This window comes from Bicyclus anynana, chromosome 19, assembly GCF_947172395.1.
Source record: "Bicyclus anynana chromosome 19, ilBicAnyn1.1, whole genome shotgun sequence".
NCBI lineage: Eukaryota > Metazoa > Arthropoda > Insecta > Lepidoptera > Nymphalidae > Bicyclus > Bicyclus anynana.
Window position 1 is genome coordinate 1,349,548 of NC_069101.1, and position 26,170 is coordinate 1,375,717.

Here is a 26,170-nt window from a genome sequence, read left to right on the forward strand (position 1 = left end):
TTTTCGAATACATATTGTTAATGCGTATAACAATAAATAAAATAAATAATAAAATTGCTGGCATTTATAGCAAACGCCGGCGATTTAATTTTTTCTGATATTTTTATTACGTTACAAATAAATACACATTCCTTATCATCATCATCATATCAGCCGATGGACGTCCGCTGCAGGACATAGGCCTTTTGTAGGAACTTCCAAACATCACGATACTGAGCCGCCTGCATCTAGTGAATCCCTGTGACTCGCTTGACGTCCTCAGTCCACCTGGTGGGGGGTTGACCAATACTGCGCTTTCTAGTGCGGGGTCGCCAACCAACACTTTGGGACCCCAATGTCCATCGGCTCTTCGAACTATGTGCCCCGCCCACTGCCACTTAAGCTTCGTAACTCGCTGAGCTATGTCGGTGACTTTGGTTCTGCGGATCTCCTCATTTCTTATTCGATTACTCAGAGATACGTCTAACATAGCTCGTTCCATCGCCCGCTGTGTGACTCTGAGCCCTCTAATGAGGAATTCTTTCTTTTTTTTCTTATTATAGAGGAAATACACATTAATACATGTTAAATTGTAAGCAGTACTTTGCGGTTCACAATCTTTCGACAGTTAACTAGGCGAGATAAGTAGATTATAATCTAACGGTATTTACAATTTTACAGTTACACATACATAACTATACTATTTTACAGATGTAGCAAAAAGGTTACCCATTCGACAAACAATTGGACTATAGTTTAAAAAACTCTAACTAAGGGCACTTAACGGTATAGATGTAAGATTATTTTTACAAGTCATGTTTATATCATACATTATGATAAAGTATTTGTTGTATAATTTTACGGTTTATTTACTGTAAAAATGTATTTAGTAAAATTTCCATAGAACTCACGTATATATGTATAAATTAAGAGGAGTTACTATAAAATAGTGATCTGTTTATGATAATATTATAAAGTGGAAAAGTTTGTTTTTTATGTTTGTTTAGTGAGTGTAAAAAATATTTTTGTACCAATATTATGATAATCATACTTATAAAGAGTGACAAAAGTTACTTTTTTCATTCTTTACAAGTTAGCCCTTGACTACAATCTCACCTGATGGTAAGTGATGATGCAGTCAGATGGAAGCGGGCTAACTTGATACTCGTAGATGTAGGATGAAAATCTACACCCCCACCTATTTCAACCTTTAAATTAACTTTTAAAGGTTGGAATAAGTGGAGAAACTTTATATGATAGCCTGGTCTTTAAAATTCCTGGAGTTTCCAAGTGGAAGAAGTCGCGAGCACGCTTCGTACAGGAATTGAGCTTCCAGTGAAAGTTATATTAATATTATTCAACCATTCCAGATATTAACCCTTACCAACAGACAGACAGACAAAAATTAAAAAAAAACATTTGTTTGTGTTTTGACGATCAATTATTCTCACGTTTCTCCAGCACCCACGACTGTAATTGATCGTATATTGATCACTGCGTGCATGAAGGCTCGACTTATGAAACGTCTTCGCTGCCGTTTGCGCTGCAGAAACGTGAGAATAATTGACCTTCAATGGCGGTCTTGTAAATAATTATATTATGACCACGTGAGAAACACAGTAGCTAATATTAATATTTATATTTAACTTTACTGATGATACCCATTAATATAATATTCATCACATTTTCGAGGAAATCAAAGAAGAAACTCAGTAGGTAGTTTCGATACAAAATTTTAAACGTTGAAATGTTTACGAACCGTCCGATTTTATTATCTTTAGGACGTTTAAATCATTCATTTTTACTGCAACTGTTCGTAGTTGATTTTGTTATTAATTCTTTTGAATTTACGTACGTGAATAATTTTTGTTACGTAAGGCGTGGCGAAATCCAAAATATAGCAACAGATTATTATCGCTTACTGTACAAACAACAAAGTCCAAAAGAGTCAAAAATACTATTTCCATATAGCGAACAAAATAATATACAAAAAATTATGAGCAAAGAAGTGGAAGTTATACCTGAAATAATTGCAACGGAAGTAGAAAAATCTATAAAAAGCCAAAAGATGGAAAAAGCTCCTGGTCCAGACAGAATCACAAACGAACTTATAAGAGGATCAATTGAAGAATTAAGCCCAATATTAACAAAGATTTTCAACGAAACTCTATATACCGGCAGCATTCCAAAGCAATGGGCAGAATCAAACATAATACTGCTACATAAGAAAGGTCCTAAAGACGATATAGGAAATTATAGACCAATCTCACTTATCTCAAATGTATACAAAGTTTTCGCTAAAGTGATCCTGGACAGAATATCACTCACACTTGACGAGAATCAACCTGTGGAACAGGCAGGGTTCAGGAAAAACTTCAGTACAATCGATCAGCTCATACAAAAATACAATGAATACAACAAAAACATTTATCTGGCCTTTATAGACTATTCTAAGGCTTTCGATAGCCTTAAACACGAATCCGTATGGCAAAGTCTAAAAGAGCAGGGGATCCAAAACACTTATGTTAATATCATCAAAAATATTTACAGTGAAAGTAAAGCTAGAATCAGGCTAGAATCTACAGGAGATGTTTTTCCAATCGAAAGCTGTTTACCGCCGTGCTCGAACAAATGTTCAGAAAAATTTAATGGGGACATCTGGGGCTAAACATAAACGGAGCACGATTAACTCACCTAAGATTTGCGGACGACCTGGTTGTATTGGAAGAGGACCCAATGAAACTGCAATCCATGATTCAAACCTTAGTAGACAGAAGTGGAAAAGTAGGCCTAGAAACTAACATGAGTAAAGCTAAAATGATGACTAACTCAATAACCATAGACATAACCATTAACGGACAGAAACTCGTATACGTAGATGAATATGTGTATCTAGGCCAGATAATATCGAAAAATGACCAAATGCAGAAAGAAATAGACAAAAGAATAGCGACTGGGTGGAAAAAGTATTGGACCTTAAAGGAAATAATGAAAAGTAAGAAACTGGGCATTAAAATAAAGAAAAAGACTTTCGATACCTGTATCCTACCATGCATTACCTATGGCTGCGAAACCTGGGCTTTGACAAAACACCTTAGGGACAAACTAGCAAGATGTCAGAAAAGCATGGAAAGAAGTATGCTAGGTTTGAAATTAGTGGACAAAGTCAGAAGTACAGATATCAGCTCATATAGAAAAACTGTCTGGTAAACTTAGTTCAGCGGCATTTGCCGTGAGAAAAATAAGACAGTTTACTGATGTTGATACAGCTAGGCTTGTTTATTTTGCGTACTTTCACAGCGTAATGTCTTACGGTATTTTATTGTGGGGCAAGGCTGCCGATATACAATCTATATTTGTACTTCAAAAAAGAGCAATTCGAGCAATATATCAATTAAAATCACGCGAGTCCCTTCGTCAAAAGTTTAAAGAAATAGGTATACTAACAGTAGCCTGTCAATATATATATAAAAGTATAGTATATGTAAGACAAAATATTAATTTGTACAAACGAAAAGGAGATTTAAACCCACGTCTTACTAGACACGGGCATAAGTTAGTTATTTCTGCATATCGTCTCCAAAGAGTAAAAAAATCTTTTGTAGGTTTGGGTGTACTCTTCTATAATAAGATCCCCAAGACTGTGATGGACCTGCCAATGCATAGCTTTAAGCAATGTGTTAAAAAACATTTACTTAGTCGAGGGTACTACAACATTGATGAGTTTCTTAATGATAAAGATGCTTGGAGGCCGTTGGATCAGCTTCCACCTTCACACAGAAAGTAAAACTATAAGAAATGTAAACAGTAATTGTTATTAATTGTAAATTATAATACTGTATGACTTTTTCAAAAGAGCAACTGTTGAGTTTCTTGCCGGTATCTTCTCAGCAGAACCTGCCTTCCGAACCGGTGGTAGAATCTTTACAAATAGTCAACTGACGTGTCAAAAGTGCTTGTAAACTGAGCCTACTTGAAATAAATGATTTTTGATTTTGATTTTGATTTTTCAGGCATAAAACTAAATTAACAAACTTACTGACACGTATTGATCAACAGAAATGGAGATGGACTGGACATATGCTCCGCTGCACAAAAGAAAAATGGAGCAAACAGGTGACAGTTTGGTATCCAAGGGATGGTGCTAGGAGCCCAGGTCGGAAAACAAAAAGATGGGAGGATGACCTAAAAATGACTTTAGGACCCCTTTGGATGCGGCATGCGATAGCGGCAGACAGAAAACAGTGGAAGGAGTTGGAGGAGGCCTTTGCCGTAAGGCACACCGAAATAAGAGACATTCTATAGCTATAGTGTAGCTTAAATTTTTTCTTCTTAAATGTGTACTTCTATTTTTAAATTATTGTAATGTATTTGTTAACAACTGTGTATATTTCGGGAAATAAAAGGCTTTATTATTATTCTGTCATTTACTTATTACTTCTTCTTTTTTAAATTTTTAACAATATAAGTATAAAATACAAAACATTATTAAAAATTTATAAAAAAAATCACCCTCCCGCTGCGGGACATTTGAGTGCCCAAGCGACCGGTGGTCAGGGCTCCAGAGTGAGGAACCTCCTCACAATACGCGCCGTCTCAAGAATCACTGTCTTTTGTATCCGACTCTTGATCCAACAGTTAAGCGAAAGCTTCTTAAGGTGTTGGTCGAAGCTTTTCGCTATAAGACCATTGACTGAAACAACTATCGGAACAATAATAGTTGACTCAACAATCCACATGGCGGTAATCTCGTGAGCAAGGTCCAAGTATTTTGATACTTTTTCCTTTTCGGCTTTAACCAGATTATCGTCATGTGGAACTGTAATATCAACAATTATTGCACGACGCACTGACCGATCGACTAGCACTATATCAGGTCTATTGGCTACAATATGCCTGTCAGTGATAATCGTTCGGTCCCAGTAGAGCAATGCACTGCTATTTTCAAGAACTGATGCTGGGTCGTACCTATAGTAAGGCATCTCAAAATCGATAAGGCCATACTAAAGAGCAAGCTGTTGGTGGATTATCTTGGCTACTTGATTATGTCTGTGCAAGTATTCGCCGTTAGCAAGGTGAGAACACCCGGACACAATATGCATGAGGGAATCCCCAGGACGATGTCACGCTCGACAGATGTCTAGAGTGCCATCTTTCATAATGTGTTTCCGGTAGTTTCTCGTCTTTATAACTTCGTCCATAATTGCACAGACAAAACCCTCGGTTTCCCCAAAGAGGTCACCGAATTGCAACCAAGATACAGATGTTATTTGATCTACATGCGGCCCAGTAAGGGCCTTGTAGAATCGTCCATGCAACTCCTTGCTCTTCCATATTGCCACACGATCTGAGTTACTAATTACTATAGGCTTGCGCCAGTTCTCTTTGCCTAGGGATAGCGGGGTAAGTCCCTTATCCACTGCAACGACATCCTGATACATATTCATATTATTATTATTATTAAGGCGTGATAACTCAGTAGATATGACCTATGCTTTCGATTCGGTGAGCGTAGGTTCGAATCCGGGGGAATCCGGTTGGGGTCACACCTCCAATTTTTCAGTTATTTACATTTTAAGAAGTTAAATATCAAGCGTCTCAGATCTAATCCCGGATTTTCTTCATTGCTACAATGCGTTGAGATCGAATAGCATGTCAGCCACGACACGAATTTTGCTATTTTTTGTCTTTCTGTATTTGCCACAACGCGTTGTGTGCGTTTTCATTAGAGCCATGTGGATGTTTGACTGTTACCACAACGCGTTGTGAGCCTTTTTTCCGCTCACTGAGCGTTAAATCTGTGAGCGTAACATATACATAAAGTACGTCGCGTTATTTGTCCTCGATGGACTCCTAAACTACTTGTCCAATTTTAATCAAATGTAACACCGTTTGATCCAACTTGAAAGATAAAATAGCTCAGGGATAGGGTAGGGTAGGTAATTGCTTATGAGACATATAAATCCTAAATTTACTCAAACTGGGACCCGAACCTTGGTCTTGGGTAGCATTTTCAAGTGTTAGGTGTGTGAGGTTATTCATTGCGATTAGGACAATGGGATATCAACTTTATTTACCTTCAGAACACGGCTCTTTCAAGTAATGAGTCACATTAAACAACCGGGCCGGATGTACGTAGCATTAACCGGTTACAATGACTTGACTGATGTTGAGGCAGTTAAAGGTAATTGCTTGGGGTTTGTAATAAACTGTCTTTAACATAAAAAGGGGTACCTATATTATTATTCCAGCAAAAAGATAATGTAAAAAAATGCCTGGTTTGGTATTTCTTATTTGTTATGAAATGTTGTCGTTATCAACCCATATATGGCTCACTACTGAGTTCGAGTCTCCTCTCAGAATGAGAGGGGTTAGGACAATAGTCCACCATGCTGGCCCAATGCGGATTGGCAGACTTCACACACGCAGAGAATTAAGAAATTCTCTGGTGTGCAGGTTTCCTCATGATGTTTTCCTTCACCGTATGAGACGTGATATTTAATTTCTTAAAATGTACACAACTGAAAAGTTGGAAGTGCATGCCCCGGACCGAAATCGAACCCACACTCTCCGGAATCGGAGGCAAAGGTCATATCCATTGGGCGATCACGGCTCTCATCGTGAAGTGTTGATGCAGACTATAAAAGATATGTAATTTTATCACAGTTCAATCCACTTTAGCCCAAAACCTCATTATCCATAAACCGTAGGTACCTACATGCTAACCGCTGGACCAAACGAATCGGTGCAAAGAAATAACACATGCTAAATCCCCAGTAAATATATCACTTAACAAAAATCCGCCACTTTCTTATCGGAAAATGCAGCGGTAAAACAGTACATAAAGGCACCTTTATAGAGGAGTTATTAAAATTAATGCGTCACATTATCCGGTCCATAAACCGGGTATAACTGCCGTTAACCGGTTTTACAATACTATAATTGATGTAATGGCGTTGTTTACCTATTGTTATAACAATGGATGCTTTTCCCTAACTATTATTTATTACCTATACTAATATTATAAAGAGGAAAAGTTTGTGTAAACAAAAACACAACTTTGCCCGTGTAAATATAAATTTTGTCAATGTAATGTAAAGCCGGAAGATCGTAGACGACTCAAACTCTATCCGACTTTCTAAGATTTTCTATATCTCCAAAGCAATTGCCATCAAAGAAAATTCAATTAAATTTGATTAAAACAAAATAAAATTACATCATCCTACTCCCACGACTTACAAGAAAAGAGGGAGGGAAACTCAAGGGTGACTGACCGACTGAGCTATGTTAGGAGTATCTCTGCGTGATCGAATCAGAAATGAGGAGATCCGCAGAAGAACCAAAGTCACAGACATAGCTCAACTAGTTGCGAAGCTGAAGTGGCAATAGGCGGGGCACATAGTTCGAAGAGCCGATGGACGTTGGGGTCCCAAAGTGCTGGAATGGCGACCCCGCACTAGTAAGCGCAGTGTTGGCCGACCCCCCACTGATGAATTCCTTAAAGATAAAAGCGCTTGGAGGTCATTGGATCAGCTTCCACCTTCAAATAGGAAATAAAACTATAAGAAATTGTAATTGTTATCAATTGTAAATTATAATACTGTATGACTTTTTCAAAAGAGCAACTGTTGAGTTTCTTGCCGGTATCTTCTCAGCAGAACCTGCCTTCCGAACCGGTGGTAGAGTCTTTACAAATAGTCAACTGACGTGTCAAAAGTGCTTGTAAGCTGAGCTTACTTGAAATAAATGATTTTTGATTTTTTGATTTGATTTCCAGGTGGCTCAGTATCGTGATCTTTGGAAGTCCCTACAAAAGGCCTATGTCCTGCAGTGGACGTCCATCGGCTGATATGATGATGATATGTCTGAAGTTCATCAGTGGTTTAATTATTTTCAAATTTAATTATACTTTGTAATTTAAAACATATTCCGATATGACGGATTTCAATACACGTTGAACAAAGTAATTAATTTACACATCTGCTGTGACGCCGCATTAATTGCTCGATAATTGAAGCAGATTACAGCGAAATTAAAATTACAAAGTAATTAAAGGCTTCCGAACCTGAAAAAGTTTTGTTTGATTCTATTCAGATAGGGTTCAGTACCTGGAAAGGAAAAAAGCGGTAGGTACTCTTTCAGGATCAGTTTATTTATATTTGTTATATATATATGGAAGCCGTGATAGCCCAGTGGATATGACCTCTGCCTCCGATTCCGGAGAGTGTTGGTTCCAATCCGGTCCGGGGCATGCACCTCCAACTTTTCAGTTGTGTGCATTTTAAGAAATTAAATATCACGTGTCTCAAACGGTGAAGGAAGATATCGTGAGGAAACCTGCATACCAGGCCATCGTGGTGGACTATTGTCCTAACCCCCCCCCCCCCCTATTAAATAATAATAATTGGTCGAAAACTCAAAATTAAAGTTTGCGAATTAATGCGCCTTGGTCCGAGAAGAACCCACAACAAATTCAGCCAGCGTTTATTTTTTGTTTATCATCATTTTACAAATTTATCTAGAACTAAGTACCTAGTACCATTCCATGCCAGGTATTTTTATCGGCTAAATATTCCCTAAAAGCACACGATGCGTTGCGGTGCCGCATCTGACTGATTTTAACACAAATCACATAAGAAAAATTAGAACTGATTCATAGTATTTCACAGAGAGGACTGTCCGATTCATTAGTCATTGTTGAATAATTTATGAAATGCTAATTGGGTTTAAGGAGACATCCTGCCGCAGAATAATTGCAAATTACAATTCCATTGTCGAAATACAGAATGCTTTGAAATATTATTCAATTTCAATTTATATTATGATCTATTGAAAATATATATTTATTTGTGTGCTCAAATTAAAATGTTTTTGTCCTCTGGGCTTTTAGTCCTGGGTTCCATTCCAACTTAAATATGTCCAGTCGACACGCACAAAACGTTTCGCTTCGACGTTTCTAATAAAAACAGCAAGGGAGTGGAATGCCCTTCCGGCTTTTGTGGTTCCTGACACTTATGATTGTTGCACCTTCAAGGCAAGCGTGAATAGGCATTTTCTAGGCAAGCGCGCTCCAACCTAGACCTCATCATTGCTTACCACCAGGCATCATTCAAGGGCAAGTCCATTAAGAATAAAAAAAAACGTATTTTCTTAGAACGCTAAAACATTCATCTTGTCCAGAGTGTAGAGCTCTATTCAAGATCGACCTATTCAAAACAGTCAACAAGTGTAAGGCTCTGTGGAACACAGCCAGCCGTACCTGTGCTTTGATCGTCTGAGACATGTCTGGATTTGTTGATTGAACTGAAGTCGATTGCCTCTCGACAAGCTTTCGACTTGATGACGAATCAACGCAGGATGTCTTACTCGCGTCTCGCTTTTGAGATTTTTTGAAATTACATAATCATTATTATTAACAAGTGGCTGTGGCTCCGAGGCTATATTCCCGATCTATACTATTATGAAGAGGTCACAGATTAAAGAATAATATGCAAATAGAGCGCACGGAACACGGTGTCGTAGCCGCTCCAAATACAAAATTCAAAAATGAATAAATTCTCGAGTCAGTACGTCAAAGCGTCGCATCAGTAATTTACATGTTTTAAAAACTGTTCACTAAAACTAAAGAAATAAAATTGAGTATTTTTTTATTGGTAATTATTGATTGTTATAACTATTTACGTAATTGTTGTTGGTGTCAAATTATGAAAACAGTTTATTTAAGCGGATATCAAGGAGACGTTTTTGGTTTTTTTAAAGGTTTCGTCGGCTTCACCACGCTGCTTGTAAAGACTCATTCTGGATCATCTTTATTCTGTGTAAGAAGTTTATGAGGTTGTAGGGCTAATCTCTGGATCTAATGAACCGATTTTAAAAATTCTTCTAGCTATAAAAAGCCACGAACGAGAACCACGCAGGTGATACTGGGACTACGTCAACTAGGTTTGAATAAATTAGTTATGAATTTGAGTGCATCCGCTACCAACGCAATCGTTAGGTGCAAGTAAGCACCGTAGGTTCACAGCAATCCATTTTGTCGAACACTTTGTAATAAATGGATGTAGTGTAACCTAATTTACCGTCCCGCCACTCGCTGCAATACACGGCTCTGGCAATTGAAACACTTGCCGCCAAGTGCCAAGTTTATTATTCACGGGCGTGCCAACTGCCAACTGGTAACTGCCAACTGTCGAGTTGGGCAGTAATGAAACTAGATGTTCACCTTGAGTTATCTAATGTCTGGAGATTTCAATTAAGAGCAGTTAGCAAGCTTTGAATTTTATATGGAACTAGAGGATGCCCGCGACTTCGTCATCGTGAAATTTAGTTGGTCGCAAATCCTTCGCGAACCATGGATTTTTTTGGGATGAAAAGTAACCTATGTGGTAATTCAGAGTAAAATCTATTTCTATTCAAATTTTCAGCCAAATTGGTTCAGTAGTTACGGCGTTAAAGAGTAACAAACATCCATATTGCGTTTATAATCTAACAATAACAATTGGTTAAAAAGTTTAACTTGTACAGACACCGAATAATTACTCAATGCAAATATGAAATAGACTAAAATAATTATGTACACTGACTACTGTTTTACTTTAATTTAAGATAAGATAAGATAAATATACTTTATTTGCACACCACAAAGACAAAAACAAGTGAAATAAAAAACAAATTAGGAAGAGATCAGCATACAAAAGGCGGCCTTATCGCTAAGTAGCGATTTCTTCCAGGCAACCTTCGGTTTAGGAAAACTTAAGGACATCAGCAGGTGGCGTAAAACAAAAATAACCATAGTATTAGTAATACACATACATACAAATAACTTACATCCTAATACATAAACAATATTACACAAATACCTACAATAATGAATAAAATACATATCAAAATATGCTAATAAATACCTTATATTGAAAAGAAATAATATATACAGATCGTCTTTACTGCACCAGATAATGAGACTTTACGGCATTTTTAAAAATGTCCAGTGTCTTTGATTGCCGTATGTTTAAAATACTACCGTATGTTTAATTTACTTTTTGTAATGTATTTCTTTTTGTAATGTAGTCCTAGTCCAACGGAAAACATTAGACAATTAAAAATTAAAATTCTACCTGGTCTCCACGATACAGATCAATCTAGTGTGGAGACCACAGGCAATCAAATATTTGGTTTTTGTATCTATTTTTGGTTAATAAAGATTTTATTTATTTATTTTATTTAATATTAGTATGGTAATACTTTACTAAGTAATTTAAAGTAAAATCTAAATAAAAAAAAAAATAAATAAAATCAAAGTAAACCATTTTCAGTAAATATTTTACGCAACTTTAAAACAGCTTTAAAAATGGTTTCATAATATCCTAATTTTGAAACAAAGTTTAGAGCCGTTTAATACTCTACTTTATCTATGGAATAAAAATACACCTTAGAAAGGAAACTTTTTTAAAACCATCCATTCAGGAAAAAGTTTTTTATGTACCCTCATAGTTTAAAACTCCAATTCCTAAAATTTCCGGATTACGGTAAGAAAATATTTTGAGTTTTAATTTCAACGATAGTTAACAGGCAGATTAACCGAAAACGGGATCAAGCGGCAGTAAGTCAATTAAACTACTGTAATGTAGTAAGCTATATTATTTTAGGCTGTCACTCTCAGTTTGGAGATGTGTTAGGGTCATAGCACACATATCAACTCAGAAAGGGATCGGCACCGTATCAACTCGCACGGTCTAGTATTCATTGTATGAAATTTCTCTTTGCTGCAACGCAAACTAATCGAATCGTAACTCGGGAAAAGCTTACGGCTCTCCATACCAGTGCGCCTCGCTTCATGGATGTTTGCCCCACTCACATAGTAGCATGTACAAGGCACTATACGTACAGAGGACAAAATGGAAAATTCCTGTAGTAAGTAAGTTCGAAGTAGGCAGTGTACTTTTGCATTTATGAAGTGTACGCCATTGCTGTCAACCCGCTCTTTTATTGCCTCGCTGTCAACATGCGTTCGACGCACCGTAAGCAGAACGTTGCGTAAGTAGTTGTGGCTTACTCGACGCATAGAGATAGGTCTAATATTCCTAAGGTCCTAATATTTACAAGACGGAGGTCCTGGGTTCGATCCCCGGCTGGGCAGATTAAGATTTTCTTAATTTGTCCAGGTCTGGCTGGTGGGAGGCTTCGGCCGTGGCTAGTTACCACCTTACTGGCAAAGATGAACCGCCAAGCGATTTAGCGTTCCGGTACGATGCCGTGTAGAAACCGAAAGGGGTGTGGATTTTCATCCTCCTCCTAACAAGTTAGCCCGCTTCCATCTTAGACTGTATCATCACTTACCATTAGGTGAGATTGTAGTCAAGGGCTAACTTGTAAAGAATAAAAAAATAAAAAAATCTAACGGTAAACGTGCTTCAGTTGATGATGAGGTATGATAGAACGGCGTTGACATAACGATTAACCTTAAACCTAAAATACGGGGAAACAGTAATGGGGCGACCGATTTCCGAACGCTCCCCCAGTCCCCATGGACGCATTTGGCCGATTTCCATAAGAATGGCACTCCGTCTTGCGAATACATTTGTTTTGCGTAATTGTCTCCTTTTCCGTACCGTTTAATCCGGATTTTCATAACCTCCGGGGACGTCGCAATAATGGAATTTTTTTCAGGCTTTTATTTAACCTCGTTGGTTCAGTGGTTAGGTTATGTGGCTTCGGATCTTGATGTCTCGGGTTCGAGGTCGAAAGCTCCGAATTTCTAAGCTTTACACACTTTCTTCTCGGACCAAGGCGCTTTTGGAACTCTCGTAACTTTATCTTTTAGTTTTCGATTTTAATTATCACCATAATAGCATAACATAATACTGACGTTTCAAAAGTGCTTCTAAGCTAAATCTACTTGAAATAAATTAATTTTGACAGCTGATTTTGATTTTTCCGTCCTTCCAAGAAAATTTCATTTTTTTGTTTTGTTTTTCAGAGAGCACGTAAAGTTTTATGATATGAGAGCAGATATATATTATAAATAATAGTTGATTAAGGTTATGTTCCATAATATAATTTGTTAAGGAACAATAAACATCAATATTGAAATACATAATTGCCTTTTTTTATTTAAAGAATTATCTCAATATACATATAAGTGTGAAAGGACATTCATCACGAAATCTCAAAAACCGTTTGTCGTACAAAGATGAAATTTGGCAGGGAGGTAGTTTATAGGTAGTACAGGACTGCTAAGGACGGATTTTGCGAGAGGGCCGGATTAGGGAGCTCTAAGAGCGGACGAAGACGCGGGCATCCGCTAGATATAATACAATGTTCTAAATATTCTAAGGAATACAACGTTTTAGAAAGAAAATTTAAGATGTTTTCCTGTCATAAACGGAACATAAGATCATTGTGTCCCGTCGTTGATCTTTCCGCTTCTAAAGCCCCTTCTCAGAAGGGACTCGCTTGCGGAAACATTAAAGATTTCAAAGAGCACCTTTGCGGCCTATTCGAAATATAAATTATTGTTGGTAAGTAACAAAATTTTATGTGTTTTCACATGAACTAAGAGTATGTGATGGCTTTGTGGGGTAGCAGGTTTTATTCCAGACCGAATGTAAATTGTCCAAGTGTAAAACGTATTTTTTTTATTCTTTACGCTGTCCTTTTAAACAATTATGTTTTTTAATGAAATCCCATAGCCATATTACATCACACTAATATTATAAAGGCGAAAGTTTGTGTGTAAGTGTGTAAGTATGTTTGTTTCTCTTTGACGCTGCGGCTACTGAAGCGATTTGGCTGAAATTTGGAATGAAAATAGATTTTACTCTGGATTAACACATAGGCCAATTTTCATCCCGGAAAAATCCATGGTTCCCGCACGATTTGTGAAAAACTGAATTCCATGCGGACAAAATCGCAAATCGATAAGTAAAAAATATCTATTGACTTTTAATGGTTTTTATTGGTTCGTTGGCAAACAAAAATTAAAAAAAACATTAGGTGTGGCACTCTGAGACTGCCGCGGAAGTCTGTCGAACTGAATCGACATTAGACGATGCACGGCTTTCAACGCCGCACCGGTGTTAGGTTTATTTACGTTACGGAATTTCTTGATTCGCTCGCCGATCTCAAAGCCCGCGATAAAAGCTATGCAGTAGCGCTTTTTTGAGCTAGTGCAGTAAAAAAAATATTTTCATATCACTTCAACAAAACCAATCACACCATAATACAATTCATACTACGTGATTCACGATGAATCCACCCCAAAGCTTTATAAACCGAACGAAGTGTCCCATCCAATAAACGTTTTCCAATCGAAGCCTCCAGATGTTCACAAGTATGTCAAACTGAACACATTTCACTTATTGTCTATGAAAAGAAAATTCTCTCGAATATGCTTTGATGCTTTTCTCACACAAAAGTATCGTTTATCAGCTTAAAAGAAGGTTCACTACAATTAAGTCTAGGGTTGCTTCGAGTGGTACAATGTAGAGGAAGCACTTTACCTATAAAATGTAAATCTATGTAAAGTTTGTGAGGAAACACAGGAAGTAAAACTTAAAGAAATTTTAATGATGTTATCAATTGTAAGTTATTGAAATATTTTTTTCAAAAGATCAACAGTTTCTTGTCGGCTCTTCTCAGCAGAAGCTGCTTTCCGAACCGGTGGTAGAGTCTTTACAAATAGTCAAAGTTGACATTTCAAAAGTGCTTTTAGACTAAGCCTACTTAAAATAAATAGATTTTGAAATTTGTGATTGTAGGGTTAGACCCTGGATCGACTAAACCGATTTTGAAAAATCTTTTACCAATAGAAAGTCACGTTATTTGTGAGAGTATGTGATTAGAGAGAGATAATGTTTATATATTCTGTAACGATCTGTATGAAACGTGCTCTGCGAGGCACGTAGTTGTAACACTACCAGCTAACCAACCCAGCAATTTCTTATAAAAAAGAAACAATTTTTAATAGCTCGACTTAGGACTCGAACCTAGGACTTCCTAATCCAAAGCCACATAGGTTAATCAATAACCAAGACAGTCTACCCATATATACATTACCTTACATCCCTTACCTTACGGTAATGTGCCACTTGCATTCACAAAAAAGGGTGACAACCCTATAAGTTTTCTCGATCCCTATTACATCTTTAAATTTACATGAGATAAAGATCACATACGAATTTATATCTTAATATATCTGTAAATAGAGTTTAATTTTCTTTAACAAAATAAATCATTTCGTTGTTCTATAACGTAACAATTAGGATTATTAAGGTGAGATTTCGCAGATGTTACAAATTGTGTTTTGAAGTACCTACCTTCAGAGGGTGGAGTGTATAAAGTGGGAAATAATGACTATTGTATTTAAGTGTGTCGACAATTCTGGGTGCAGATACCTACTGGGTCAATTAGGAATTATCAGGAAACCCGTAAATAAGAATTTGTTTTCTGAATTCGCCTATATTACCCGACCAACAAACGATGATGCAATCTAAGATGAAAGTGGGCTAAATTGTTAGAGGTGGGAGGAAAATTCACACCCCTTTCGGTTTCTACACGACATCGTACCGGAACGCTAAATCGCTTAACGGTACGTCTTCGCCGGTAGGGTGGTAACTAGCCACGGCTGAATCCTCCCAAATTCAAAAATTCAAAATTCATTTATTTCAAGTAAGCCCAGTTTACAGGCACTTTTGATACGTCAGTTTGTTAAAGTGAACGCAGCCATCATCTGACATTTGGAACGCTCATGTCATGTGTCACTGTCAAATGTGCTGTCTATTGCTTTTTCTCTCTTCTGCCATTGCATCGGACGGGTTCCAATATAATCCAAATCGCATCTTTGTTTTACTTATACTTTACTAATCATAATTCCGCTGATTAAAGTGTTTATTAATACATCTTTTGTATTCATTTTACAAATAGTTCTCATTAGGTCATGGGCCCAGACGCCCGATTAGTATAGAATACGTAAAAGTCTTTAAAAACGTTTCACCACGCGGATGCATTTGGATTAGATCGGTGTTAAAATATCGATCAAAAATGGCCGTCGCAGGCGCACACGGTTTCGCCCCAATTGAAAGATTATCTGGGCGCGACAATTATGGCACGTGGAGTTTTGCCGTAAAAACATATTTGGAGCACGAAAATCTTTGGAAGTGCATCGACGTGGCGCCGGATGCAACGCTTACGAAGGAGGAAGACATAAAGGCAAGATCTAAAATCGTCCTTCTTGTGGAACCAATGAATTATATTCACATACAGGACGCAAAGAGTGCGAAGGAGGTATGGGATAACTTAAGAAGGGCTTTTGACGACTCAGGCCTGTTGAGAAAAGTAGGTCTCTTGCGTGAGCTAATCACGACAGACTTGGAGAGTTGTGGTAGCATAGAAAGTTACGTTAATAAAATAATCACATGTGCACACAAGCTCCGTAACATTAAATTCATCGTAGATGATGAGTGGCTCGGAACACTTTTGTTGGCCGGGCTACCAGAATCATACAAACCTATGATTATGGCGATGGAAAGCTCAGGTGTGGCTATCACTGCTGATCTGGTAAAAACGAAAATTTTACAGGATGTAAAGGCTCCAGACAACTCATCAGTTTTTTTCTCAAACTTTCACAAAAGCAAGGCAAAGAGCAAATGTTCAGGTTCCAAAGCAAACAATAAAGGTCCCCGCTGCTTTCGGTGTAATAAATATAATCACATAGCCAAATATTGTACATCTAACAGCTCAAATCAAAAGAATAAGTCAGAAATTAACAATACTTCTTCTTCCAGCTATGTTGCAGCGTTTCCAGCCTCGCCTGGGTTGGAAAATGGATGCTGGTACATTGATTCAGGAGCTGCGATGCACATGACAAACAAGAGAGAATGGCTATATGACTTTGGACCTGCTTCGGTAACAAACATTAAGGTAGCAGATAATAAAATATTAACAGTAAAAGGCTGTGGTAAAGTAAATATAGAAACATATAATAGTGAGAATAAAGAGAAAATAGGTACTATACAGGTCAAAAATGTTCTGTATGTGCCAGAATTAGCTGTCAATTTACTGTCAGTTCGTCAGATAACACAGAATAACTGTCAAGTGAAGTTTACGAAGGATTGTTGCAAAGTATATAAAGATTCTAAATTAATTCTCACAGGATATACAAGGAATAATTTGTATGTAGTTCATAATGAAACCTTTGCTTTATTGTCTACATTACATTTATGGCATCAAAGGATGGGTCATCTAAATTATAATGATCTTCAGAAACTTAACGAGTCCACAGATGGAGCAGATATAGAGTCGAGTAAGGACAATGTGGTATGCAACACATGTCTGAAAGGCAAACAAACAAGGCAGCCTTTCAAGAACACTGGTACAAGAGCTTCCGCCCTCTTGGAGTTGATACATTCAGATGTATGCGGACCTATGGAGGAAAAGTCTCTCGGAGGTGCCAGATATTATGTCACATTTCTCGACGATTATTCTAGAAAGGTATTTGTTTACTTTATACACTCTAAATCTCAAGTACTCGAAAAGTTTAAAGAATTTAAGAATTTTGTAGAAAATCAATTAAATGCAAAAATTAAAACACTAAGATGTGATAATGGCAAAGAATATGTTAATGAGGCATTTGATATTTTTTGTAGAAATTCAGGTATTAAACGTCAGTTGACAATACCCTATACTCCTGAACAGAACGGTATGAGCGAGAGGATGAATCGAACATTAGTAGAACGTTCTAAGTGTATGCTTATGAATTCCAGCTTACCTAAGATGTTTTGGACCGAGGCGGTAGCTACAGCTGCATATATAATCAACAGAAGTCCTACAAAGTCCTTTCAGTTTAAAACGCCTGAAGAGGTATGGACTGGCATCAAACCTAATATCAGCAATATGAAAGTGTTTGGTTGTAAAGCTATGATGCATGTCCCAAAAGAGAAGAGATTGAAATGGGATAGTAAGTCAAAAGAACTTATTTTTGTTGGTTATTGTCCAGAATCTAAAGGTTACAGATTGTTTGATAAAGCTGAAGGAAAAATCATGAGGAGTAGAGATGTTGTGTTCATAGAGGAGAGTGTGAACAAAGATTTTATTCTAGTACCACTTACAGAATCTCAAGACAGCGAATGTTTAAAGAATTTAGATGATACCACAAACAGCTCAGAAAGCTTTAATGATACATCGGAGACTGTCAATCCAAATGATGAAGATTATGTCCCGGAGCATTCCATTACTATAAGTGAGACACCTGTGTGCAGTAAGAATTTAAGACCAAGAAGACGCAAAGTAATGCCTACCTTTCTCTGTCAGAATGAAGATATGAGCTCGTCAATTGAGTCTGACCCTGAAACTCTAGAGCAAGCGTTGCAGTGTGAAAACTCACAGAAATGGATTGACGCCATGGATGATGAATACAAGTCATTATTGGAAAATAATACATGGACTCTCTCGGAACTCCCTCCTGAGAAGGTTGCTATACCGTGCAAGTGGGTGTTTAAAACTAAAATAGATTCAAACGGAAAAGTTTCTAGATACAAAGCTAGATTGGTTATAAAAGGATATCAGCAGAGGCAATATATTGATTACAATGAGGTATATGCACCAGTTGTGAGATTAACTTCTATAAGATACCTATTTGCAATTGCAACTAAACATCAGCTCATGATAGAACAGCTGGACGCTGTTACAGCATTTTTACAGGGTGACATAGATGTTGAACTTTATATGTCCCAACCAGCCAGATATGAAGATGGGACTAAAAATGTTTGTAAATTAAACAAATCTATCTATGGTTTGAAACAAGCCAGTAGAACATGGAATTTGAAGCTGGACAACTTTTTGAATAATATTGGATTCTCAAAGTCAAGGATAGACCCTTGTGTTTATTATAAACATGGAAACACAAATATTATGTTTATAACAGTTTATGTGGATGATATCTTGCTATTCTATAACTGTTCAGAGTCTGCAAACAAAATAAAATTTGAAATGAAGAATAACTTCAAAATGAAGGAGCTTGGAATTGCTTATTGCTATATTGGATTATGTATTACATATAGTACTGAAGGAATAGCTATAGATCAAACAAAATACATAGAGAGTACATTGAAACGTTTTGGCATGGAACAATGTAACTCTGTTGGAACCCCAATGGAACCAAATATAAAGTTTTCAACTTCTGAAAAAATGGAAAACATACCTTACCAAGAAGCTACGGGCTGTTTACTATATATTTCACAGGGAACTCGTCCAGATATATGTTATGCTGTACATACACTGTGTCGTTATAACAATTCACCTACTGCAGAGCATTGGAATGCTATTAAGAGGTTATTTCGATACTTACAAGGTACAAAGAACCTCCAGCTCTGTTATAGAAGGAATATCAATGAAGATATTACAGGTTTTTCCGACTCTGATTGGGCATCGTGTTCAGAAGACAGGAAGTCATGTACTGGATATATTTTCAAATTTCAGGGTGCTGCCATATCATGGAACTCAAAAAGGCAACATACTGTTGCCTTATCCACCACTGAAGCAGAGTATATGGCACTCGCAGCAGCTGCTCAGGAAGCTATGTGGCTAAAGCAGCTACATACTGAGTTTTGGCCTTGTGTAAAGGCTACATCTATAAATATGTTCTGTGATAATCAAAGTGCAATTAAACTTACAGGTACTTTTAACTATCATGCTAGAAGTAAACATATTGATGTCCGCCATCACTTCCTACGAGACAAAGTTCAATGTGGTGACATCGAGCTATCATATGTGGGCACTGATTCGATGATAGCGGACTGCCTGACCAAAGCCCTGCCGAAGCCGAAGCACCAGATGTTCCTGGAAGCCATGGGACTGCGTTCAAGGGAGGATGTTAAAGTGAACGCAGCCATCATCTGACATTTGGAACGCTCATGTCATGTGTCACTGTCAAATGTGCTGTCTATTGCTTTTTTTCTCTTCTGCCATTGCATCGGACGGGTTCCAATATAATCCAAATCGCATCTTTGTTTTACTTATACTTTACTAATCATAATTCCGCTGATTAAAGTGTTTATTCATACATCTTTTGTATTCATTTTACAAATAGTTCTCATTACAGTTGACTATTTGTAAAGATTCTACCACCGGTTCGGAAGGAAGGTTCTGCTGAGAAGAAACCGGCAAAGAACTCAACAGTTGCTCTTTTTAAAAAAATCATTCAATATTATAATATACAATTGATGACAACATTACAATTTCTTATAGTTTTACTTCCTGTGTGAAGGTGGAAGCTGATCCAACGGCCTCCAAGCATCTTTATCATTAAGGAACTCATCAATGATGTAGTAACCTCGACTGAACTCAACCTCCCACCTTCCAGATCTTTTATTTGAAATAAAAAATAATCCACCTGCGTATCCCGGTGTATGCTGTAGGTGGACCAGCAGCACGGCTCCACCTGGTTGGAGTCCAGCCCCCAGAACTCCAGCTCCTCCTCGAACAGCGGTCCGCACACATTTGTGGGGTAGTGGAGCTTGCCAGTTCTGGAAACAACGAGCTTAAATTAAACATCTGGAAATTCTCCAAAAATGTAGGTACCTTTGCATAACATAATAAAGTTAATTATCTTCTGATTGGCTCATTTGATCTTTCAATAATGAAATGATCTTTGCCCGAAAACTTGCTTTTTAATACAGTAAATCTCATTAAACCTTCGTTTTGGGAACTATGTTGCCAAGTTATACATAACATCTTTTCTGACTTATTATACTTCTATAAAAAACCGTTGACAGTTTTGTTAGTAGAAGCAAGTAGTTACGTTATTTTAACGAAATGTAATTTTTTTTTCATTAATTAACGAATTAGAATTACAACACTTTGACAGGCAGGCAATCTTTCGGCGATGCTTAATTATGCATTTTTTTAAATTGTAATGTAAATGCAATATTATTTATTTTTAATTTATTACCAGTATTCTTGCCACCATTCCACGTGGGCATGATTTGTATAGTTATTAGGATAAGTTAGCTTATGTTCCTTAGTGTATTTTTTTCTCAATAAATAAACAAAATGCAATAGTTTTAATATGTAATCCCATTTCAATGCAAATGCTCTATATATCACTGTCTAATGTCTCCTGCAGACAGAGTGAAAGAATATTCCCCTAAGGTCTGACCCTATTAGAGTCTACAATGAGGCAATTGAGGTAATTGCCTCGCACGAACAGCGCGATTGGGCCGGAGAAACTAATTTATTTACAGTGTAAGATGTTTATACTTTTACATTTCTTAAAGCTTATGTCAAAGTCCATACTAATGCCTAATTAATGCGAATGTAAGCCTGTCTGTCTGTTACCTTTTCACGGGTTGACCACTCAACCGATTTGGATAAAATTTGGTATGGAAATATGGTCCTTGGAGCCGAACATAGGTTACTTTTCATCCCGGAAAAGCGATCGATCGATATTTGTAAAAACGAAATTCAACCCTCAACTCAACCGATTTGGATGGAAAAGTGATCGATTTTGGTTATAGATTTTATATTTTGCCAGAAGTATGTAAAGTAACATTCTGTTCCTTCTTCCGAACGAAAAATACGAACAAGGCTTTAGTATATATATCTATACTAATATAATAAATGCGAAAGTAAGTCTGTCTGTCTGTCTTTCTGTCTTTAAGATGAATTTTGGTAGGTATAATGGTAAATGGGACCTTGGAGCAAAACATGGGGTACTTTTTGACCCTAAAATAAAAATAGAAGATGGTGACATAGGGGTTGAAAGTTTGTATGGAAAGTCCTATAGGTACTTTTATTTTTTCATGAACAAATTTTTAAAACTGTAATTCTAGTTTTAAAAATTTGTTCATAAATCATAAAAAAATACGAAATATAATGTAATTCAAGAATTTTTAAAATTCAACCCCTAAAGTGGTGAAATAGTGGTTGACAGTTTACCGTGATTTCCACGAGGACGAAGTCGCGGGCGACCGCTAGTACATAATATGTATTATGTACCAGCGGTCGCCCGCGACTTCATACTATTATGAAACAAACATGGTCCTGAGTCTGTCACGATTTTGACATTCGATTCGCGAATCGCGATTAATTAAAAAATTACTGAACGGATTTTCATCCAATTATCCCCAGTGGATAGATAGATTTATGTAGAAAATTTAAATGTGTAATTTAACAAGGTTTTGTGTAAATCATTTAAAATATGACGATCCTTGGAATAGTCAGAAATGTCGAGCCGCTTTTTTTTTTATTCTTTACAAGTTAGCCCTTGACTACAATCTCACCTGATGGTAAGTGATGATGCAGTCTAAGGTGGAAGCAGGCTAACTTGTTAGGAGGAGGATGAAAATCCACACTCCTTTCGGTTTCTACACGGCATCGTACCGGAACGCTAAATCGCTTGGCGGTACGTCTTTGCCGGTAGGGTGGTAACTAGCCACGGTCGAAGCCTCCCACCAGCCAGACCTGGACAAATTAAGAAAATCTCAATCTGCCCTGCCGGGGATCGAACCCAGGACCTCCGTCTTGTAAATCCACTGCACATACCACTGCGCCACGGAGGCCGTCAAAAACTTACATTACGCTTACGCTTTAAAACTTACATCGAAAACCATGAAAGCTTCCAGGTCCTTCGAGATTTAACCAAACAATATATTTCCATTTATGAAAGATAGGCTCGCAATCGACTACAATTACACCTAATGGAAAGCTGTAATACGGTCTAAGTATTGGAACGCGCTTGCCTAAAATATACCTATTCTTGCCATGAATGTGTTAAAATTGTAAGTGGCAGGAAACACACATGTTGGAATATTCGTCTTAATAAATCTAAAAAAGTCTGAGATGGCATAACCATTTTTTCTTACTTACTATTGTTATCGCCGCGTTGCAACGACTTGCGGTACGGGCGGCTTCAGTGTGCTCGTGGCATTCGAGCCGTCCACATCTCTTGCTGTGTAATTTTTTATGGAATAGGCGGGGATATTTACTTGGGATAGGCGGGGAGAGTGACTTGAGTAGAAAAGGGCCTCTTTGTTAACAGTCAAAGGATTCATTAACCCTACACACATCGTTCACAAGTGCGTGACTCCACTCAACGTCATTATCTGCTATTCTAGGGTGTTATTTTGGTTACCGTTTGATTTGTTAATTAAGTTGTCCTGACAAATGTTGTGAATCATAACCTTAATTCGACATTAGTTTTCTTATTTTTGTAATCAAGTCTGAGTCCGCTAAAACTATACGCATTGGATTTTAAAAAAAATTGTGATACAGTGAAAAATTGCACTGATATCCTCGCGAACGAAATCGACGCTATCTGCTAGTGTTTCTGTATAAAGACAATCACACCCTAAGGCGTTTTCTTAAGGTAAAATAAACATGAATAATGAATTATTACGTATTGGAAATAATATTTGTTGATTACAAAGGCAGAAAAACAAAGAAATGGAAAAAAAGAATGGGACATTTTTCTTTATTTTCCCAAAGTCTAGACAAAGTAAACCGAGTAAGAAAAGCTATAAATACAAATAAGCCTCCGCCGGGTAGCAATGCGTTTAATAGCTTTTAATTAAATAAACTTTGTTATTTACTGGGTCCGTAGGAAGCTGTATAATGATAGGGGGTGTTCCGAAACCTATTAGCTCTAGTTATTACTATCCGCCCCGGTTTTGCGCGTGTTTGCTTTATACACATTTGATGATAATATGTTGAATGGTAAGGCATAAAAACGTGACAAGCGAAACGAAATAACAAGTTAAAATCCAAAATTTTGAAAATTCTTAACAAACTTAGAAGCTTGAAAATATTCAGCCAAGTACGAGTCGGTCTCGCTCACGAAGGGTACTGTACCAATAACTATAAAAACCGCAAAAAAATACGTTTGTCGTATGTAATCCACAATGGAAGACGTAGTCTTACTAGATAATAATATCAGGTCTGTGGGTATGGTATCCTTATAAACGGCGGAAGAGAACACGATAAAAAATAATTAAATTATTTTCTCTTTAAACAGATTTCCCTTAAATGAGTTGTAGCTGTTCTTCTAACTGACATGTCCTAGTATCCATCTAAATGAAGAGCCGCAAAATGAACTATAAATTAAATCTCCGGCAGCGGAGACGTCAGCCCCTCGTCACGGCCGTCGCTTTAATGAGGTCCCTGCGAAATATTGTATCACGCGCTGACGTATTCGAAATTTAAATTGTGTAACGTACTACCCACATGCTCTGACTTTGCAGTTAAATTAAAATCACAGTAAATTTTAATACCAAAAAACCCAAGTAAGGGGAAAGAATCCACAGAATTATTAACACCTATAGGCTTTTTTTTTATTCTTTACAAGTTAGCCATCTCACCTGATGGTAAGTGATGATGCAATCTAAGATGGAAGCGGGCTAACTTGTTAGGAGGAGGATGAAAATTCACACCCCTTTCGGTTTCTACTCGGCATCGTACCGGAACGCTAAATCGCTTGGCGGTACGTCTCAGCCGGTAGGGTGGTAACTAGCCACGGCCGAAGCCTCCCACCAGCCAGACTTGGACAAATTAAGAAAATCTCAATCTGCCCAGCCGGGGATCGAACCCAGGACCTCCGTCTTGTAAATCCACCGCGCATGCTAGTGCGCCACGGAGGCCGTCAAAGGCTGGTATAAGTGTATAATATGAGAGGTGATATGAAGTCTAGACCCTACGCTGCTCCATGGGGGTGGACGCGACCCAAGGCTTTTTCATGCTCAGTTCACAACACCAACTTTCCTACTCTGTACTGAGTATCTTTACTGGAACTGTTCTTAGAACAAAGAATTTCTCAGTCCTTCACAGCCTGATCTCAGGGCTCAAACCCGAAACCAGATCGTGTATATCACCTGATGGTAAGTGATAATGCAATCTAAGATGAAAGCGGGCTAACTTGTTCGGTGTAGGATGAAAATCCACACCCCTTTCGGTTTCTACACAACATTGTACCGGAACGTGTAATTACATATAGCCAATATTACTGTCTGATAATGTAGACTATTGGTGAAAGAATTTTTCAAATCGGTTTAGTAGTTTTTGAATTTATTAATTACATACAATAACATAAAATTGAAAATTTTGAAAAACTCCCGAATTCATTTGCGACCTCTTCTTCTTCTTCTTCTTCTTAAGGTGCCTCTCCGACTAGCGAAGGTTGGCAGTCAGATTCTTGAACTCGTCTCTATACTTCGCGAGGCGCAATAATTGTGCGGCGCTCGCGATCCCGGTCCACTCTCTGATGTTTCTCAGCCAAGACTTCTTTCTGCGACCAACGCTTCTTCTACCAGCAACCTTTCCCATCAAGATGAGCTGTAGAAGCTCGTATCTCTCGTGTCGTAGCACGTGCCCTAGATACGCGACTTTTCTCGTCTTGACGACCTCACTCGAGTATATTTGCAGACATTCTGTTACCCCACTTACACCCCCTAGTACTTTTAAACGACTCAACCGATTTCCATCACACATATCTAAGAAGCGCAAATAACTTACCTTCAATATAAAAAAAACTACATTTAAATCGCTTCATCCGTTCGGGAGCTATGGGGCCACAGACGGACGTCAGTCAGTTATCTTTTATATTTTAGCAGATATAGTACCTTTTTTATTTTAATAAATTATTTAAATCATATACTAAGGTTTACGTCATTATTTACACAACTAAACTTAAATCCTTATCAAAATTAATTACTTAATAATCAAGAGGATATTATAGAGATAAGATTTGCCTTTTACTGTATGTTAATTAGTCATATAGTTTCGGAGATAATACAAAATTTCTAAAAGATGCAATAATGCCGCTAAAAGCGCCCCGCGGTTTCACCCACATAGTTCCTGTTCCCAAAAGAAGACAGTAAAAAAAATTGGAATGGAAATAGATTTCACTCAGGATTAACACAAAGGCTACTTTTCATCACGGAAAATCCATGATTCCCGTGGGATTTATAAGAAACTGAATTCCACGCGGTCGAATTCGCGGGCGGCCACTAGTAATATTATAAAGAAGAAAGATTTGTATTTTAATGATCTTCATTAATGTTAAATTTTAAACCAATAAATTTCAAATTTGAGGAGATGTAGATTTTAATATTATATTTGAAACCCTGATACGTCTGAATTTCGCTACTTAATATCAAAATTCACTCCAACCGCCAACGTTTTAGAGCAATTACGTTTTCGAACGAAA

At 37.4% G+C, this 26,170-nt stretch overlaps 1 protein-coding gene across 1 annotated transcript in view; it reads right to left on the reverse strand.

Annotated features, from left to right (window-relative positions):
- Positions 1-26,170, reverse strand: part of LOC112055268 (potassium voltage-gated channel protein Shaw-like) — a 188,083-nt gene that overhangs the window by 104,180 nt on the left and 57,733 nt on the right. The window contains exon 3 of the mRNA XM_052887287.1: positions 20,366-20,498. Within this exon, the coding sequence (XP_052743247.1) occupies positions 20,366-20,498 (133 nt within the window). The remainder of the gene's footprint in view (positions 1-20,365; positions 20,499-26,170) is intronic.